The 21359-nt window shown below is 36.9% G+C and overlaps 1 protein-coding gene across 5 annotated transcripts; it reads left to right on the forward strand.

Moving 5' to 3' along the window:
- Positions 1-682: 682 nt before the first annotated feature.
- On the forward strand, positions 683-20522 carry CCNH (cyclin H). 5 transcript variants are annotated; one of them, XM_053587005.1, is made up of 9 exons: positions 683-790; positions 2684-2806; positions 4677-4750; positions 6246-6456; positions 10691-10854; positions 14146-14216; positions 17357-17468; positions 19693-19753; positions 20306-20522. In XM_053587005.1, the coding sequence occupies exons 2-9, from the start codon at positions 2726-2728 to the stop codon at positions 20342-20344; spliced, it is 813 nt and encodes a 270-aa protein (XP_053442980.1). In that variant the 5' UTR covers positions 683-790; positions 2684-2725; the 3' UTR covers positions 20345-20522. The 5 variants fall into 5 exon arrangements, with proteins under 5 accessions (XP_053442980.1, XP_053442956.1, XP_053442965.1 ...); XM_053586981.1 differs by lacking the exon at positions 683-790 and adding an exon at positions 1170-1445; XM_053586990.1 differs by lacking the exon at positions 683-790 and adding an exon at positions 1470-1696.
- The last annotated feature ends 837 nt before the right edge of the window (positions 20523-21359 follow it).

Raw genomic sequence — 21359 nt, forward strand, 5'->3', positions numbered from 1 at the left:
GAGCCTGGCAAAGGGACTGTGAGATAGTCATTTTTGTATCTCTATCACCATAGTTACTATCACCTAACAATTAGTACTAGGACTTGGGGCAAGCTCTACCCTCAACTTCACTCAACAAAATGAAATAAAAAGAAATAACTAAAAAAAAAAAAAAACTTAAAAAAATTTAAAAAAGAAATAAACTTCCCTTTCTTAATCCTCTGAAAACATTTTCATAGACAGCAGAATTAAAATCATCCTGGCATTTCTTTTTATCTCTGTGGGCTTTTCAAGACCTAAACTCTCAAGTCCCCTCATCTTTATCTGATGTTTATTTTTGTAAAAAAAAAAACTATTTGCTATAGGTAAATCCATCTTTCTGACAGACATACGATACACGGGAGAACATGTTATGCCTAAGTGGGACAGACCACTAAAGGCTTTCAGTGTAAATTTTGTACCTCAAATGCAATTTTGAAAGTCCTAATAATTTTAAAAAAAACGTAAATCTTGTATTAATGATGGCTTATGGTAAGATTCCCTAGAGGCAATAATGAAGATGGGACTCTTAAGGAAATCCTAGAACTATTACACAGAGATGGAAATAGAGGGAGAGGTTGGGCTAATTATCAACCAAGGGGTAAGGAAAATAGCACAGGGAAAAAGAACAGACAAGGTCACATTAGTGGCAGAACAGTAAGGACCGGTACACATCCACTGCTGCTAGTTTTCCAACCATGCCCCATTGTCCGCGATTTTGGTGGTGCTCCAAGAACATGCTCCCCAGAGTCTTCCTTAATAAAGGAGCCAGGTATGTCTCTTCTTTAAGACCTTAGCTATTCTCCCTGATCTCTCTCCAGATGACCAATCGGTCTACTACTCTCTCAACTTTTACAAGCCTTTGCAAAAATGTCAGCTTCTCAGTGAGGGCTTTATTTAAAAACTGACACCCTCCTAAGAGACTTCCCCACTTCGGATAACTCCACGTAAATTTAGGTCAGCCTGCTAGATACTCCTAAATGCCGCTCCTCTGGGACGTCCTTAATTGGACCGGGCGGAGCTATAGCCCAGACTCACGGAAAGGTGGGGCGCGCCGGTGGCTCCGCCCACTTGCTTAGCTGGAGCCAGTCCTAGCAACGCCAGAGCTGGTCTCCTAGACCGCTCCGGAAATGCGACTACAGACAGGCTGGCCACGTGATCGTGACGACAGCGCGCCCGCGCCGGCCGGACGCGCTAGACTTTAGCGGGATCCAGTTCCGGGCCTAGTTGTTTAAAGCCCGGTGTTTTTGGCTTTGAGGGGGCGGGGGTTTTTATTCGTAGGCTCTCTGGTCCGGGTTTTGCATTCCACGATGTACCACAACAGTAGCCAGAAGCGGCACTGGACTTTCTCTAGTGAGGAGCATTTGGCACGATTGCGGGCCGATGCCAACCGCAAATTCAAATGCAAGGCGGTGGCGAACGGGAAGGTGAGGGAGCTGACGGCCGCCCACTTGCTTAGGTCTCCACATTCTCAGTGGCTGCGGGACCTCTTCTGGCTTCCGGTCCAATTTCACTTCTTCCTGTCTCTTCCCTCGGCGGCGAAGAGGGCATTTATTAAAATAGGTGATCACTCTGCCAGGTTCAGTGGTACGGAGACCAACAGTGCCGTCCCCATAGTTGAATAGCAGCCAGAGAAGGAACCGGTCTTCGAGGCGAAGAGATTTTGTAGGATGCCAAGGTAGTTCCGGGCTAGAGCTGTTCACTTCTGAAGCCGTGATGTCGGGGAAGGCTTTTCCCGGTAGCTGACGCTGGGGAGATGGGAAAAGAGCCTTCCTGGCAGACAGAGCCACACGTGCAAGATGGGAGGTAACAAGTTGCAGGGCGGGTACCTGGAGTGCTCGTAGGTTCTCCTGAGTGGCCGAAGTTGAGTACTTGTCCAGGAATGGTTTGAGAAGGTACGAAGGGAACTTGTAAGCGTAAGGAGGTAGAAGTTTGTATTGAAAGGATAGGGAACGTTCCAAAGATTTAAAGTGGGAAATTAATCACATTTTCGTCCTAGACAGAACCCTTTGTCAACCTGTTGGTAAATGGGTTGGATGAGGGAGGGAGACAGGAGACTTGGCACAAACCAATTGACTGAAGATGGTTAGTATTGTGGCCTGCTCCCCCCGCCCTTCTGTTACACCTCCCATCCAGGCTTAAATTTTTCTGACACGGTTCATCACTCATTCTCCCACAAGATTCACTCCAGTAAGTGTTCCATGCCTCCCAGCTATTGGTACTGAGCTACTTTACTTTAATTCACATTTATTTCATATCACAGAGTTTATCACCTGTATTAGTTTCCTAGAGCTGCGATAAAAAAAAATACAAACTAGATAGCTTATTTTTGTGACAATGACCGATCCTGGAAGGGATATTGAAAGACTTCTATCCATCAAAAATGTCTGTCTTTTTGAGTTTTAAATAATATCAAACCTCTAAGGATGTGTACACACACTGCAGTATCCAGCGGTATCCAGCTGACATTCTGAGAACTTGTGAGATGATGGTAGATTTTTCATTTATTAATTTTTTTCCTAAAGCTATTTGGTGTAGTAATTGGTAAATTTCTAAAGAGTAAATGAGGCATGATTTATCTCCCTTTGGAGATACAAATTAAATTTAGAAAAATGTATTACGATCGTTGAATTCACTGAATTTGTGTTGTAATTTTTATCTAAAGGTTCTTCCAAATGATCCAGTCTTCCTTGAGCCTCATGAAGAAATGACACTCTGCAAATACTATGAGAAAAGATTATTGGAATTCTGTTCTGTGTTCAAGCCAGCAATGCCAAGGTCTGTTGTGGTAAGTTGTCCTTCTAGCTGATGTATGAAATCCTACCTTTTCTAAATTTGTAACTTAATTCCTGATCCATTCTGGATCACCCTAGTTATGTTTGTTCGGTTTTTGTCATATTATGTATTTGTCAATAAAGTCCTTAAATCACACATCACTATATCTTATCTTATTTCAGTTCTCATTTTGTAGTCAAAAGAATTGAAGTCTGCTAGATGTGTTGTGACGTCTTCAACAGAGAAAGAAAAAATTAAGTTTGCTTTCCCTTTAAGTTCTCAACTAGGGAGCAGTAGAACTGGTACTGGAACATAGCTTTGTCAACCCTGTCACACCAATACACATTTAAAATAATATATTTACTCACATTTGTAATCATGTGCTCCAGCTGAAGCTGACTCTGTAAGATTTTTTTTTTAAACTTTAATTGTTAGCAGAAGCTGGAGATTGTCTTTGGTTATAAGATTAGTAGAAGCTGGAAATTTGGTTCTTTAAGATGTTTGGTTCTGAGACCCTGTTTATTTTTTGATGGGGTGGGCAATGGTGAGAAGAACCAAGTAGCTGAGATTAAAAATTTGAAAGATAAAAAAGCTGGTGTGAGAGAGTTTGTAAAATAGTTTTACTTTACTACCCTGTTTCCCTGAAAGTAAGACAGTGTCTTAGGTCTTATTTTAAGGTGTGCTCCCAAAGATGCGCTAGGTCTTATTTTCAGGGGACGTCTTATCTTTCCTGTAAGTAGGTCTTATTTTCGGAGGATGTCTTATTTTCGGGGAAACAGGTTATCTCAACAAAATTATTGTGATGCTCAAGTAAAAGTCTACGTTGTTTTAAAGTTATACAGAGGGACTAGCTTATGACCCAATAAAGGATGGCACTTCAGGATTAATATCTCCATTTTTATAGTTAAAAATTGAAGTATATTAAAAATATAAAATCCATAAATACTTACCACGTTTTCTTTGTTTACTGAACTTGATTAGTTTCTATATCCAGATCTGGTTTTTTTCCTCTGGTAAAAGCACTGTTAAATGAGGTGGTAGATTTAAGTGGATAAAGAAACTGAATCCTCGAATGAACTTATTTATGGAATTTAACTTTATAAAACATGTTTATGACTGGTGGAGAATTTTGGATTTGTTACATACAATGACAAAACTAATCTTTTAAAATATTTGGAAGGAAATCCTCTTGGTTCTAGCCAAATGATGTAATGCTTGAAAATGCAGTTGAATTCAACCCTGTTCTTTATTAAATGTGTGCACTTGAATAAGTCAGTTAACTTCTTTTATGCTCATTTCCTTCTCAGTAGAGACAGTGATACTTCACCAAGCTCTTGTAAGGATTAAAATAGAATGATAGTTTTGTGTTGGTGCAGAATCTGGCTCACGGGGATGCAGTTATTAAATGGTATGTGCTGCTTCTACAGTTCAGAAACAGTGATCATGGTTATGTCACAAATTTGGACTCAATTAGAAGGCTTATTGCCCCAATCGTCTTATTCTATCAACATTTTCAACCACAGAATGGTTAATCTGTGAACACTTGTATTTTTTCCTTAAATTTTTAAAATTCAGTACATTTTGATGTTCTGAATTCTAAAATACCCACATACACACACACACATACATTTTTAAATCCAGTAACCATAGGAAGGATTAACCAGGGTGGCCTGAGGATGGACAACTAAAGTGTGGGGAAGGGGCTTTTGGCTATGGCATTTCTGTTGTAATTCATTATTTTGATTAAGAAGAATTAACGAGTATTGGTATGTTTAGGGGGTACCTTTGAAAGACACTTTTGCCTTCATAAGTTATTTTCCACAAAATTTAACATGTTACATATGTACAAGTAGAGCCTGATAACATGATTTTTTTAATTTTAGGGTACAGCTTGTATGTATTTCAAGCGTTTTTATCTTAATAATTCAGTAATGGAATATCACCCCCGGATAATAATGTGAGTATATTACTGTCTGACTTACTGTTTTCATTAAGAAGACTTTATACTCTTTGAGCATTTTGGTGTTGGAAGATAAAAGAGAGACTTGCATTCTTTTGGGCATTCAGAACTTAAGACCCCTAATTACCTACACCTTCTGTAATACCGAGGGCATATGAATTTCAGCTTGTTCAAATTCTGTTTTTCTCCACTAGCTTCTTCTCTAATACTTCTTTCTGTTAATGACACCCTTGTTCTTTCTAGTTATTTAGACTGGGAATCATTTGTGGTGGCTCTTCTCCCTCCCTATCCAGTTTATAGATCCTATAGCTTCATATTCATTTCATTTACAAAAAGGTCTGTTTTGTTGCTGCTATCTGCTAAGCACTATGCTTATCATTGACGATAAAGATGAAATTAGTGTGAGACTGATAAAGAGCTTGCTGTCAGTCACATTGTCCCTGTTTGTTTTCTCTTTCTTTTTTTTGTCCAATGCCATTTTTACCCGTCTGGGTCAGGCCCTTGGCTTTAGTTCCAATCTTGACATTTGTAGTAGCTTTTTTACTAGTTTCTCACTCTGAACTTCACATAGTAGCCAGGTGAATTTCATAGATTGGTCCCTAAGGTAATAATCCTCTAATCAAATGCCCTCAGAGACATCCACTGGTGGCCTTCCACAATTTTCCTAAACATACTCATATGGCACATATGTGTTTACTGGTTTTATTTCTAACTCTTCATGGTGCAGAGCACTCTTCCTCCTTGGTTAATTTGCTTTTCTAGATATTTAAATTGAGTTATATGAAATTGTCAGTGATGGGCTTGGCGCCTATAGCTCAGTGACTGGGGCGCCAGCCACATATACCAGAGCTGGCGGGTTCAAACCCAGCCCCTGCCTGCCAAACAACAGTGACAACTACAACCAAAAAATAACCAGGTGTTGTGGCAGGCGCCTGTAATCCCAGCTACTTGGGAGGCTGAGGCAAGGGAATCGCTTAAACCCAAGAGTTTGAGGTTGCTGTGAGCTGTGACAGCACAGCACTCTACGGAGGGCGACATAGTGAGACTCTTGTCTCCAAAAAAAAGAAAAAGAAAGAAATTGTTAGTTATTGTTAATGTTGTGGTAATGTTAAACTCTTCAACCTAATTTTCTAGTCTATCTCATGTCTCCTAATGGATAAAGGTTTGAACAGGAGCTATCTTTTTAAAAAAATTTCCTGCAATGTCTAGCATAGTGACTTGAGTATTAAGCAGTTTTAGAATATATTGTAGAACCTCTATAAGATTGGACCACCCAAGAGACTGTAACAAACTGGTCAACTATGGAGGTGGTGAACGTAAGAAACTAGGCCTACTGATATGTGCATAGAGGGCATGTCCAGTCTATGGAAATTAGGTCACGTGAGGAAGTGGGGAACTATGGAGATTCTACTGTACTTTCAGAAATATTTAGGTATTTCTCAAAGTATACGCATATCCTTCCATCCTATCCTCCTTATTTTGTTTCCTCTAGGCTCACTTGTGCATTTTTGGCCTGCAAAGTAGATGAATTCAATGTTTCTAGTCCTCAATTTGTTGGAAACCTTCGGGAGAGTCCTCTTGGACAGGAGAAGGCACTTGAACAGATTTTGGAATATGAACTGCTACTTATCCAGCAACTTAACTTCCACCTTATTGTCCATAATCCCTATAGACCATTTGAGGGCTTCCTCATCGATTTAAAGGTAAACTTGTTGATATAAAATAAACTGATAGTATGTTCTCCTGTTATTGTTTAATCAAGAGACTTGCAAATTTTATAACCCATAATCATCCTAAATTGTTATAATATGGATGCAGCCTTGAGTCTGGCTAGACCTGTAGGGCCATTATATCCAAACTTCACTATGGGTCAAAGTCACCTGGAGAGGTTGTTAACTCAGATTGTTGAGTGAGATTTCCAGAGTCTCTGATTAAGCGATCTGCAAATCCTGGTCCCAGCACCATAATGAAGACCATTGAGAATTCGGAGTAATACTTTTAAAGACTGAAGATAACTCTTAAAACTTTGAGGAATATTTTCATGGACCTGGGCCTGATGATTTAAAGAGCCATAAAAAAATTGTTCATTTTAAATTAGAAGATTACTAAGTGACTTCTGTTTTTAATGCTTAATAAACTTAAATCGTATAGATATAAAAAAAATCTAAGTAAGTAAACATTGACAAAAAGCAATTTAATTTGTTTTGTATTGGCCCTAAAAGAGAAGTTGAATCATCTGAGTGGCAGTTCAGTTTGGGTACCTTCCATGTGCCAAGTGGTGTGCTTGAGGATGTAGCCAGAAGTAAGACAAGAACAGTCTCAACTTTCATGGACCGTACAATTTATTGGCTTTGGAAAATCATTATGTATCTGATGTGCCAAATGCTATAGAAGGAGAAATGCAATATACTTTAGGCAGATAACAGATTGAAGAGTAAGGAAGACATTCTGAGAAAGTGTCATTTGAAGTGAAATTCAGAGAAAGAATAGGAAGTGAGGGAAGAGCATCCCTGTCAGAGACCTACCTGGTCAAAGGCTTAGATTTAAGAAAACATGGTGTGGTAAGGAATCTAAACAGCCTAGAGGTAGAGGGGGGAAATTCCAGAGTGCTGCTGCCCAAGTGGAAGGCAGAGTCTAGACTCCGGGGATGTTGTTAAAATTTTTGAATAGAGTAAAGGGAAGCCAGTGAACGCTGTAAGTTTACATAGTGGCATGATAGAGTTTGCAACTTTTCAAGATCCTACTGGCAACCTCATGCAACAGTCTGCATCAGGTATTTACTGTGCGTCTGTATGTGTCAGGCATAAGATGGAGAATGGATTCAGGGGCAATAGTGCTGATAAAGTAGACTAGGCAAAAGACGGTTGTTGGTTTGACTCATATAATGGCAGTGTGCATGGAAAGAGCTTCCTGGGCTTCAGAGGTACCGGTTGAGAATATCCCTCCAAAAGTGTTTTGATTCCAGATTAGTTTTTGGATTCTTGATATATTGGTGTTTTTTAAAACAATTTTTTATTTTTATTATGGATATATAATACAGTAGTGTATATTTATAGAGTTTATGCAATATTGTGTGAATTACTCAAACAGGGTAATCAGGGTATTCATCACCTTGGCATTTATCATTTCTTTGTGTTAGAAATACTCTAATTCCACTCTTTATTTTAAAGTATGCCGTAACTTATCATTGATCATATTTACTTTGTTGTGCTGTCAAATATTATTCACTGTATGGAACTATAATTTTGTACCCATTAACTATCCGCACTCTTATCTCTCCCGCTGCTGCTACCCTTCCTGACCTCTGGTAACTATCATTCTACTCTCTGTCTCCACTAGGTCAATTGTTTTTAATATTTAGCTCCCACATGAGTGAGAACCGGAAAAATTTGTCTTTCTGTGCTTGAGTTACTTAGCAAAATGTTCTCCAGTTCCATCCATGTTGTTGTAAATGGCTATATAATATTTCATTGTGTATTATGATCTCCATATTCTTTTTCCATGGTGTTGGTGGACGCTTAGGTTGGTTCCAGATTTGGGCTCTTGTGAATAGTGCTGTTATAAACATGGGGGTGGCTGAAATCTTTTCTATATACTGAATTACCCTTCTATGGGTATATACCTAGCCTTGGGATTGCTGGGTCTATTTCTAGTGTTTTCTATAAGGTTGCATCAGCTACTTTCCCACCATCAGTTGTCATAGAAACATTCCCCTTTCTCCATATCCTTGCCAGCAGTTATTGCCTAAATTTTTCGTGAAAGCTGTTTTAACTGGAGTGAGTTGATATCTTGTTACAATTTTGTTTTTGTTTTTGTTTTTTGTTTTTGAAATAGAGCCTCAAGCTGTCCCCCTGGATAGAGTACTATGGCATCATAGCTCACAGCAACCTCCAACTCTTAGGCTTAAGTGATTCTCTTGTCTCAGCCTGCCAAGTAGCTGGGACTACAGGTGCCCACCACAACGCCTGGCTATTTTGTTTTTGTTATAGTTGTCGTTGTTTGGCAGGCCCGGGCTGGATTCCAACCTGCCAGCTCCCGTGTATGTGGCTGGCGGCCTAGCTGCTTGAGCCACAGGCACAAGCCTCATTACAGTTTTTATTTTCTAATTTTTTTTCTTTTTTTTTAGAGACAGAGTTTCACCTTGTCGCCCTCGGTAGAGTGCTGCTGTGACGTCACAGCTCACAGCAACCTCCAGCTCTTGGGCTTAGGTGATTCTCTTGCCTCAGCCTCCCAAACAGCTGGGACTACAGGCACCCGCCACAAAACCTGGCTATTATTTTGTTGCAGTTTGGCCAGGGCCGGGTTCCCGCCATGAGGGCGGCCGGAGCCCTACTCCCTGAGCCACAGGCACCGCTGCCCTCTCGTTTCAGTTTTGATTTGCATTTCTCTAATGACTAATGATGGATTTTGAAATATTTACATTGCTGGCTGAGAATCTCCAACCAAAATCCAATGTGCTCCAATGAGAATTTCCATTGAGTGTCATGTTGGTGCTCAAAAAGTTTTGATTTCAGAGTTTTGGATTAGGGATGCTTAACCTATAGTACATAGATTCAGTGGAACTGGAGGATTCAATACTTAACAGAGAGTGAGGACAGAGGAAGACCCTGTAGGTTTCTGGCTGACAAGAATGTTTTGTTTTATGGGAAAACACTGATGCATATTCAAATGTTGATTCAGAGAGCTCATAGTAGGGAAAGAATAAAGGGAGTAAGGTAGGAGAATTGGCCTTAGAATAATATCTTTTCTTTAACAGAGGGAAAGAGCAAAGTAGGGGTTAAGATAGTGTTATGCCTAGGGATTTAGTGGTGGCAGAAAATAATGCCTGTCTTTTGTAAGGATAGAGATCATTTTCTGAGTGTGATGGAGTTTCTGAGAATTATTGAAGACATAGAAATAGGAAATGGGAAATGTTTATCACAGTCACAAAAAATGAGATAAAAAATTTTCTGTGGAAAGATTATCATTGCTAGACAGTATTTAAGAGCTTTGCTGAAGTCAGAACATGAGTTTATAGTAACTTGGTTGTATGGTTTTCTCTGGCATTACCCAGAAATCTGGAATAGTTTAAAACAACACGTTGGTTGGATTTAACCATTGTTGGAATTTTGCCAGGAATGTGTCAGCAGCATATTGGGGCAGGGAAAAGAGGACCAGAGGACACTCATGAGTGAGAGCAAAGAGCAATAAGTGACCAAGGTGCTGAGGAGGCAGAACAGCTATGAGTAATTGAGCAATTGTACTGGGAAAAAGTATTTGTGGTCTGAGTGGAGTGTCTGAATTTGTCAGTCATTTTGAAATGATGACAAGGCCTGGGTGTGACTGCACGGTTGACTTCAGATATTTTGTTTAACAGTGTAGGAAAAGATTGCTTACTTTTTCAGGTGTTGAATGTAGATAACTGTAATCAATCTGAATGTTTAGGATTTAGGATTCATCTTATAGGATATGGGGAACTGTTGGGAAGTATGAGGTCTTCCATATTTCTTGGGCATATTCTAAAAATAATTCTGCAGGTATTTGGGGAAGTCTAGAAAGTGCTAAGGTTTATTCTAAATTAAGGTTTATTTTCACTTCTTCCTTAAAGGAAACTTAAAGTAGAGGAATTTCATATTAAAATGAAGTGCGTTCCTAAATGTGGCCTCACATCTGAAACACGTGGATTGCCTGAGAAGCATTTACCTGGGGTTATTTATTTCTTGGGTCTACTTTAGATCTAATGGAATCTTTAAGAGCCTGCCCTCTCTTCCTTAACTTCTTCACTTTGGCCCTCTTGTGGAAAAGGACACAGAGAAAGGATTAACCTAAATTGAAAATGGTGTGGGAACCTGAGATACGTTATCTTAAAGCATGCATTTCTTAGTATGGGTTGTATACTTTGAATTATTACTCCATTAAACTCTTAGAAATGGTAACATTTGCAAACTTTCTTTCCAGACTCGCTATCCCATGTTGGAGAATCCAGAGATTTTGAGGAAAACAGCTGATGACTTTCTTAATAGAATTGCCTTGACAGATGCTTACCTTTTATACACACCTTCCCAAATTGCCCTCACTGCCATTTTATCTAGTGCCTCCAGGGCTGGAATTACTATGGAAAGGTATTAATTAGTGTTTTAACTTAAGTTGGATTCAATCACTTGGTCTATTTGTTCATAGAGTCTGAGTTTTTAAGTAAAGTTTGTGACTATAGTCCTTATATCCCTTGTGGCTGGGAAGGTTGAAGAAAGAAGAAATGCAATCATCTTTCATGGAAAACTTTAAATATTAAAATATTATTGAGCTTAAGAGAATACATACTTGACTAACATAGAAGTAAAACAGGTGATCTTTGAAAGACCAGTACAACTATTAGTATACAACAAATTTAGAAGTTTTTCAACTAGTAAGCTACTTGAGTACAGCAAATATGTCTGCTTTGTTTTATCATTTTTCTGTTATAGAGCATGTGTGACCTATGAAAGTGAGTAAAGATTTGTTGAATGAATAATGTTTAGGGAATGTTCAAATGAAATGTAATTAAACCATAAATAGTAATAGCTAACACATAAATGTGCACAGAGATCCAGGCTCTGTGATACACACTTTATGTGAATTAAATTCACTTCATTCTTAAAAAAATATCTTGTGTACCAATTAATTAAATCTTGTGCCCAGATAATTGTTATATGCATTTATAGTTAACTGAAGCACAGGCTAGCAGCAAAAAGACTTTTTTTCTTGTAGTTTCTACATTGAATTTCTCAATTTATGACCTTGAAGTTCTGCTTGATTTCATTCCTACAAATAGCTGAGGAAAAAAGATGATAAAGGTTTCTAAAGTTAAGCTGTTTTACATGTTTATAATCCCTTGTCCATTATTTCAGAAACCATTGATAAAGCGTCAGCAAATAGGAATAGATGTAGTTTAGTTTTTATTCCATTAATAGAAATACTTACGGTTTTTTTGCAGAGATCTTAGTATTCTTGATTACAAGAATTTTACATGTATTTGATAATACATATATCAGGTTCCTTTTCTAAGACACAAACAAGTGTGCATTTCAGAACACATCTGCATCCAAGATAAGGAAGTGTGGACTTATGATATGCTTCTCCACAAATGCAGCTTACCATTTGTATATAAATATATTTAAGTTTGGCACCCATAGCACAGTGGTTTCAGCGCCAGCCACTTACACAAGGGTGGCAGGTTCAAACCTGGCCCAGGTCAACTAAACAACTGCAACAGCAACAAAAAAATAGCCAGGCGTTGTGGTGGGCGCCTGCAGTCCCAGCTACTTGGGAGGCTGAGGCAAGAAAATTGCTTAAGCCCAAGAGTTTGAGGTTGCTGTGAGCTGTGACACTACAGCACTCTACCAAGGGCAACATAATGAGACTCTTGTCTTAAAAAAAAATAAAAAAGAAAAAGAAAAAAATACATATATGTATATACATTTAATCCCAATGTGATTTATACTTGCATTTATTTATTAAGAAAACTTGTATTGTTTGCTACATGCTACTCTTCACTGTATTATCCTTTTAAGACTATAAGAATAAACGAGATATGCATCATAAATCACTGCCTTAGTTAGGAAAGATAGCCATGTGAATATTGATGTCTCTGCAGTAGATGTAGACTATACTGTTCGATACTGGGGGGAAAGCCTCCTTTTCCACAGTTCACTTAACCAGACTTGTTTGATTAATCTGTTGAGGCAACTTCTCTTACGCAGCATGTGTGCAAATTCTCCAGTGGTGAGATTTTAGTTACGTAGGTTGGGATGAAGCATTCCAATGTCCAGACAAGAGTTTATTTCACCCCAGAAGTTTAGTTAGATAGGCAAAATTGAAATTGTGGTACCTTTGGCTCAATGCAAATTAAATAGGCTTTTGTTGCATCCCTAGGGACTGCAGACAATTGGATTGTTTTCTTCCTTAAAGGAAGTGCATTGCAATCATATTTAACATACAGCTGATTTACAGGCAGACTTTTGGGGTGGATTTACCTTGACTGCTGCATTTCCAAATGGAAAGCTCTTGTGTGCTGCTGTCATATTCTGAAAGATGCTTCAGATTATCACTCAGAGGACATTTTGTTATTTCTGGGTTCTCTTGCTTATGGATTTACAACTTATTTTTTATTTGCTAATTTGACCCTTTTGTTATTCTTAATTGTCTGTGGACTTAAAAAGTGTCAGAAAATTAAAATTCTGATTCAGAATTGAGATTAACAGTTGCTAACTTAAACTTTCACAGCGGTAGAGTCTGGTCAGCTAACTCTTAGAATGAAATATGTCCCTCTTAGAACTTAAGAAATCAAAAGGAAAGGAAGAATAAAAAGAAACAAAGGAAGGTGGCAAAGGTAGATGGAGGTCTAGGGAGAAAAGGGAAAGGAAAAAAATAGTTATTTTGAATTACTTATAACCAGAAATTTATTTGTTGTTGAGAGAGTGGTGATTTTCACATCTAAAATTCCCACAAGAGAGGACAATGACGTATATCAGTTATCAAAACTTTGTAACAAAATTTAAATAATCTGCATAGTTTAAAAGACTGCAACAGGAATTCTTAAAGCATTGCTATTTTTATGCTATTACACCTAAGAGAAAAATTAATTTTTTTTGCATTTATGTTTGAAAAACTACTTATACTTGTTTATGTGTTGGTTTGGACTTTTACCAATTATAGATCAAGTTCAGGTACATAAAACCTTAGTTTTAAATATAAAAACTATTTTCATAATTTTTTGTACAATAAATGGCTCTGAGAAAAACAGGTAATTAGGTTTTATATCACGTTGATAGAAAAGTGTTGACCTTTGGTTTGGATTTGATGCAGATAAGATGTAATAGATTTATAAAGCTTGGTATTCCCATTGATTTGAATGCCTGTCACTCCCAGGAAGTGCAACTGTAGGTAACATAGCCTTGATAATAGGGGGAATAAGTGTCCTTAATAGTGCTGAATTCCAGCTGTACTACTTCCTAGATTTATAATTTTGGTCAAGTTACAGGATCATGACTTGTCTGTCCCTGTAACTCAGATTCCTCTTCTTTTAAATGAGGGTAGGTTCATGGGTTTTGTATATAAAATAACGAAGTAAGTATTGGTTATTGCTATTCTTATTTTCATGCTGTTTTCACTCAAAGCTTATATATGTATATTCCTAAATTTAATCTAACTTTGAATAGTAAACATCTTTTAATCTAACTGGTAATAAATTCCTAAAATTAGGAGTTGTAGATTATGCTTGGTAAATTTCAAAGGATTATTATGTAATATTTGCCAAATGAATTAATTTCAAAATTGCCATTGATAAAATGAACATGGAAGAAAATTTATGATGTCATGTTTCTGAATATGCCAGATGTTTCCAATAGATTAAAACTTTTTCATTTCTTTACCAGTTATTTATCAGAGAGTCTGATGTTAAGAGAGAACAGAGCTTGCTTATCACAGTTCCTAGATATAATGAAAAGTAAGTAATACAGGTACTTTATATTCTCCTATTACAAAACTACTTTCTGAATAATTATCATTGTGGTATTTAACTTGAGATATAACAGATTTTTGTTTTAGTTTATTTTCATTGAATTACTGTGTTATGGAAGCTTGAAGGATAATATCAGTTTTGATACAAAGTAAAAAATAAAGCAAGCACAAGGCTCAGGCAGGAGGATCATTACACTTAGAAGAATCACTTGAGCTTAGGTATTTGAGGTTGCAGTGAACTGTGATGTGCCACAGCCTGGGCAGCAAAGTAAGACCCTGTCTCTTAAAAAAAAGTTGGGGGGGGGGGGAAGTTGGGGAGAACAAAAAAATTTTAGGAGAAAAAAAGATACATTGGTGGAGAATACTTAGAGGATACATGGAAGGAAATAGTCTTCACTCATAGAAAATTTATGGGAAAAATTAAAATATAATCACATTCAGAAAGGGTTTAGAGATTGAAAACAGGATCTTTCTAAAGCATAAACAAATATATGACAGGCACTGAAAAAGATCTAAAGATAGTAACAGGCATAATGTTTAAATTTGGAACTTCTATTCTGTAGATAAATCAGTTTTAAATAGTTAATACATGTCATTTTCTAGTCATTTTGTTAGTTGATAGTACAAAAGTTGAGTCTCAACCAGGGCAATCATTACAATGTCTAGAGACACTTCAGGCTGTTCAGCTTGAGGGGTGGTGGTAGTTGCCAGCAGCATCCAGTAGGTGGAGGTAAGAATGCTGCTGAACATCTATGCTACGCAGGACAGCTGCCTGTGGTAGGCTGAAAAATAGTTCCCTAAGATATCCATGTCCTAATCCCTGAAACATGTGTTATTTTACATGACAAAAAGCAAAATGGTAGGGACGATTTTACAGGTAAATTAAGGATCTTGAGATTGGATATGGATTACCAAGGGTCACAATGGTCCTTCTCAAGGTAGAGGGCGATTTGACACACTCAGAGAAGATAGTGTTTGGAAGATGCTGGTCTTGGAAATTAGAGTGATGCAGCTGCAAGCCAAAGGATGCTCACAGCCACTACAGAGGCTAAACAGGCAAATAAAGTGCTCTTCCCCACAGCCTCCAAGAGAGTGCAGCTCTGCCAAATACCTTGATTTTGACCCAGCAAAACAGTTTTTAGACTCCTGTGCTACCGATCTGTAAGAATATATCTCTGTTGTTTTAAGCCACCAAGTTTGGGAACATTTTAATAGCAGCCTTGAGGAAGTAATACAGCCCTTCATATCAAAAAATTATCCAGCCCAAACAGTCTTTAGTGCTGGCATCGAGTTCTGTATAGGGTAGCAGCTCCACGAAGTAACCAGTCTTCTCCATCCTTTGTCCTTGCCCTTAGGACACTTAGTGCTCATGGTTGCTAGGCTACTCTTTACAGTTAAAAGTCAATTGTTTATTCTCATACCTTTTATGCTAAGTGTTATTACTTTGATTTGTAAGTTAATTAAAATCAAATAAACAAAAGATTGAAGATCTTAAATGTTTTTATGTTTTAAAAGTTAAGATGGGCTGGGCATGGTGGCTCATGCCTGTAATCCTAGCACTCTGAGAGGCCAAGATAGGTGGATCGCTTCAGCTCACAAGTTTGAGACCAGCCTGAGCCATGGCAAGACCTTGTTTCTAAAAATAGCCAGGCATGTGGCAGGCACCTGTAGTTCCAGCTACTCGGGAGGCTGAGGCAAGAGGATCACTTGAGCCCAAGAGTTTGAAGTTACTGTGAGCTCTTAACATTATGGCTCACAACCCCAGTGAGACTCTGTCTAAATAAATAAAAAGGAAATATATATATATGTATTTCTTTATAATATATATAAATATATATTTACATATATTTATGTGATATAAAAGTTAATATTATATATGATATAAAAGTTAAGATGCTTCAGGGCACATAAGTATCATTTGTTGACTCTCTGCTTGAAGTAATCTTGAGGGCTTCTGTCTTTGCAAACAATGGATTTATGATTTATGAATCATAAACTGTATGTAGGTCTTCAGTTATACCACTAGAGGGTTTACTTCCAAAATAATTGTGATTTGGCTATAGATATTAGGATCATAGAATTTAGCAGGTAAAGGGGGCCTTAAAGATACTGAATTGTACTCATTTTAGAGCTTGCAATTTTATTGCTAATTTCTTCTCAGTATCTTTATTTTGCTCAACTTATTTTAATATGAAATAAGAATAGCTCTTTATAAAATACTCAGATCTATAATGATATTAAGATACTTATAATTTTTGGAACACAGATATTATCCTAAGGGTGTTGAGTCACATGTATTAATTCAATTGAAAATGCTGCTTTTTTTGCATTATGAAATAAGTCAGTGGAATAGTTAGTCATTTGGAGCACTTCGCTGGCTAATAAGCCCTGGATCTCTCATCATTCCTATAATAAATCTGGAGATTTATATTCTTTGTTTTTTTATAGTTGAATAACAAACAGGATCAGCTAGAACAGTGGTTCTCAGCCTTCCTAATGCCGCAGCCCTTTAGTACAGTTCCTGTGGGTCGCAACCCACAGGTCAGGAACTGCAGAGCTACAGGATGTTTTTGCAGTTAGTAAGTTACTGATAAAATAGTTTGTTTTTAACCTGAATAAGACATTTTTTTATAGGGTTTACGTTTTATTAAAGCAAAGGATCATTGACACATTTTTACTAAGCATTCTCCCTTTATTACATGTTGATGTTTCCTTTGTAAACAAGAAATACACTCTTGGCCCACTGTCTGTAGGATAAAATGTTATGAATGTGGTTGTGGTAAGGAACAAAGCATGTTCACTAAGTCATTTAGGTTTTTTTTTTTTTTTAATCCTTAAAACTAAGCCAGATGTGACCACAATAGGATTTGCAGCAAATTAACACTATCAGGTTATACACTGTGCTGTCTTTATCCTGTATATGGTATGGGCTAAACAGCTGTAATTACTTCAACTTAAAGTACAATGTTTATTGGATTTTAAATATAGAATGGTAGAAATCCTGATAAGAACAATTGTGTCATTTCAAGAGTATTTTGTGGTTTCACATAACAGAATGAGATATTCAGTTTCTTTTCTGAGAACAAGGCTTTTTATTCAGTTTAAATCCATTTTATCTCTACATAGGCATGAGAAACTTAGTAAAGAAGTATGAACCACCCAGATCTGAAGAAGTTGCTGTTCTAAAACAGAAGTTAGAGCGATGCCATTCTGCTGAGCTTGCACTGCATGTAACTACGTAAGTCACTGTGACTGTGTTGTTCAAGTGTAGATATAACTTTTGTTTAGTCCAGCTGGTCCTTAAAATAAATAATTTCATTGGTAGCTGTTTGCTTATCTGGGGAAATCTGACCCATTAAATCAGATCAGGTTCCTATGACTGAAATTCCTTAACTATAGAGTTGTGTTAGCAGAATGCCTGGAACTTATGTGTGCAAAATATGAGACTATTTTATTATAGTTGTAATTATAAAGCATGGCTTAATGCAGAACTTGAAAGGGGTGGATTTCACTCCTAGGTTATAATGGTAACTAATAGGAATGTTTTAGAGTGGTTACAGAGAAATAAAGAAATGTTTACTTTAATGAATAAAAGTATTGCAACAATGCTTATGTTCTTTTCACATTGAGTTTTGAAATGGGAATAGACCAGGGATTGGCAAACTATGGCCCACCAGTCAAATCCAGCCCACCACCTGGGATTAGAACTATTGGAACATGGGAGACCTATTAGTTTACATATTTTCTATGGCTGTTTTAATGCCATAACAGAAAAGTTGGGTTGTCTTAACAAAAACTGACTATATGCTATGCAAGGCCTAAAGTATATACTATCTGGCTCCTTAAGAAAAACTTTATTCTCAAAGGAGTAGGGTGCTGGCACCATATGCCGGAGGTGGCAGGTTCAAACCCAGCCTCGTCCAAAAACTGCAAAAAGAAAAACTTCATTAATTCCTAGATTAACCCTGCCCTTCTAGCTACATAACTGAATGGACCATAATCCAAAATTCCTAAAAGCCAGAGTTTACACTTTACTCCCAAGTTGCCATCTGCTCTGTCCTCTGCCAGGTAAATTCTACAGATCTTTGAGTACTTGAGGGCTGCTTATCAAACTGTGAAGAATTTTTTTTAAAAAATTCATTGAAGACATACTTTTGTAAAATATAATAAAAATGAATTATTGGTAAATGGAATATTAAAATATAGGCTTAAATTTTATTATTACATTCCACAGTTATAAAATTATTGTCAAATTGCAGAAAAGTTTCTAAACACACAATTCCTGTACTTAACCTCACTGCAGACTGGACATAGATCATGGACCACCACAGGTCTATGGTCCACACTATGAGTATTCTTTATATTACCTCTGGACTTAATACAGTGTAAATGCCATGTGTTTGTTATACTGTATTGTTCAGGGAATAATGACAAGAAAAAACTGTACATGTTCAGTGCAGACAAAATTTGTTTTTTCAGAAATATTTGCAATCCATTGTTGATTGAATCCACAGATTCAGAACCACAGACATTGGGAAGGTCAATTGTACACCTCTGATATAGTTATGGTTCCCAGCCCCTAGGCCGTGGACCAGTTAGCAGTCCTTGACCTGTTAGGAACTGGGCTGCAGAGCATCACTGCCTGAGGTCTGCCTCCTGTCCTCTCCTTTCCCCACCCTATGTCACCTCCAGACCCAGTTCATGGGAAAATTTCCATCCATGAAACTAGTCCTTGGTGCCAAAGAGGTGGGGGGACTGCTGTATAATGATGCACCTACTTTGTTATTTCACTTTCTGATCTATATGAATATATATCTTTTGCTTTATGCTTTTATATTTGAATGCCTTTTCTTACCATAAATTAATCAATATTTATTTTGCTTTTTGTTTAGCTGATAAGACCACTTAGAATTATTTGTGAATGGTGTAAGGTAGAGATCATCTAATCATTTTTTTCAGTTATTTTTGTCCAGCTTGTTTTTGAAAATTTCTTGTTTTTCCTAGGTATTTGAAATACTTTTTATCACAAATTAAATTCTTCTGTATACAGTAATTTTTTGCCTGGTACTCTGATCACTTATTTCTTTAAATGTTAATGTCACACTTTTAATAATCATAGCTTTTATAGTGTACTTTGATGATAACTGAGACAGGGTCCCCCAAGGTTCTGTTGTTTTTATTTTTCAGATTCTCTTTGCTATTTTTCCCCCAATCTTTTCCCAGGTCAGTGTTAGATTTGACAGGTTCCATGAAAATTTTTTATTGGAATTTTAATAGAATTGTGTCAGATTTAAAGATTGGTTTGAAAAGTACTGTTTTCCCATGCATCTCTTTCTATTTAGCCAGACCTTGTTTTTCAGTAGATATATAATACTTCATATGGCCTTGCTAGTTTATTCCTAGATATTTTACGGTTTCTGTTGGCAGTACTGGGTTGCTTACTGATGGTTGCTTCATTATAGGAAGAAGAGGAAAGGCTATGAAGATGATGATTATGTCTCAAAGAAATCCAAACACGAGGAGGTATGTTAACTCATCTTTGTTATACATTCTGGTGTGACCACATTGTTACTGTTCTAGAGTATAAGCCTTGTAGATAGAGGTATAGGATTTTAAAGTCTTCATTTTTTATGTACTTCTTTATGTACATTGTTCATTATTAAAGGTTTTTTTCTCACTTTAGCCTTAACTTGTTCTAAAGCAGTATGATAATTAAAGAAGAATCTTTCCTGTGTTCATAGAAGGCATCAGGAATACATATACATACGAAATTTTTGTTTTATTATTCTCCAAGGATTCTTCCCTTGACCCTTTTATACTTTTTTTCTTTTTTAATTATACCTGGCGAGTCAGAGAGAGATACATAATCAAAGGCAGGTCACACCTGTAACCTTCATGCTTCATTGGAGCAGTCTAGTGAGACTGTGCCAATATTACTAAAAGTGAACTACTATACTTTCCTGGTTTACTTATCTTCTGTAATACACTTAAGGGGATAATTTCGCTGAAGTGAGGCAAATACTACTACTTATGTACCAATATATTACCCTTACCACATTTTTTTTTCTTTCTTAGGAAGAATGGACTGACGATGACCTGGTAGATTCTCTCTAACCATTTGAAGTTGATTTGTCAATGCTAATCAAGAGTAGGAAGCATATTGGACACTCAACTTGATTTGAAAATTATAATGGGAAAACATCAAAATATGTTAAACATTTCTATGTGTTATTTAAATTTTTTTTCTTTTATAGTAACTTTATGTAAAATAAAAGATCTTCAAAAGAGCCAGTTTGGATATTCTTGCCATACTATGACTTATATCAAATTAGTGTTTCTACGATAGTCTAGGTAAAGCTGTAATTTATTTGCCTATTTTGTTTTAAAATATGATAATGCCTTTTGAAAATAGGCATCACAAAAAACAAAACTTAAAGGCTTTAAGAGTTTTAAGGAATGTGTTTTTGTCCTCTAAATACCTTTAGAAATGGCTTTTCACATGTGTTCCTGATACACGTAGCTGTTTGTGCATTATTACTGAACCACAGCAGGAACCTCAACTTTTGTGATACTGAAAGCTAGTCATTTTAGGCAGTGACTTATTTTGCTCAATTGTTTACCAATATTTCCAAGTAGGTTTTCAAAAAATGGGGTTTTTAGTGGTTGTTTAGATCTTAAGTTGCTATAAAGAAATAAGTAGCAGCAAATTAGGATATTCAGGGGAAGGGAATTTTTTTAAGAGATGGGTCTTGCTATGTTGTCCAGGATGGTCTCGAAATCCTAGACTCAGGCAGTCCTCCTGACTCTGCATCATGAATAGCTGGGACTATAGATAGGTACATTCTGCCATACTTGGCCATGTAGTCAGTTTTATAATTATCCTGTTAGGTTATCTATAATGGCATTCAGATAAATTGATGTCACGGTTACTAGGAACTTTGCAGATTAAGTATGTTTGAGAAATTGAACTGAAATTGAAATGAACTGATCTGTAAAAAGAGTATGACACCCCATTACTAGATTATGACTCATGGCTGCCTCTACTTCACTATGTGATCTTGGTAAGTTACTAAACCTTTGCATGCCAGTTTCTCAAATTGAAAATGGGATAAATAACAATGCTTATTCT

This window comes from Nycticebus coucang, chromosome 1 (assembly GCF_027406575.1).
Source record: "Nycticebus coucang isolate mNycCou1 chromosome 1, mNycCou1.pri, whole genome shotgun sequence".
Lineage (NCBI taxonomy): Eukaryota > Metazoa > Chordata > Mammalia > Primates > Lorisidae > Nycticebus > Nycticebus coucang.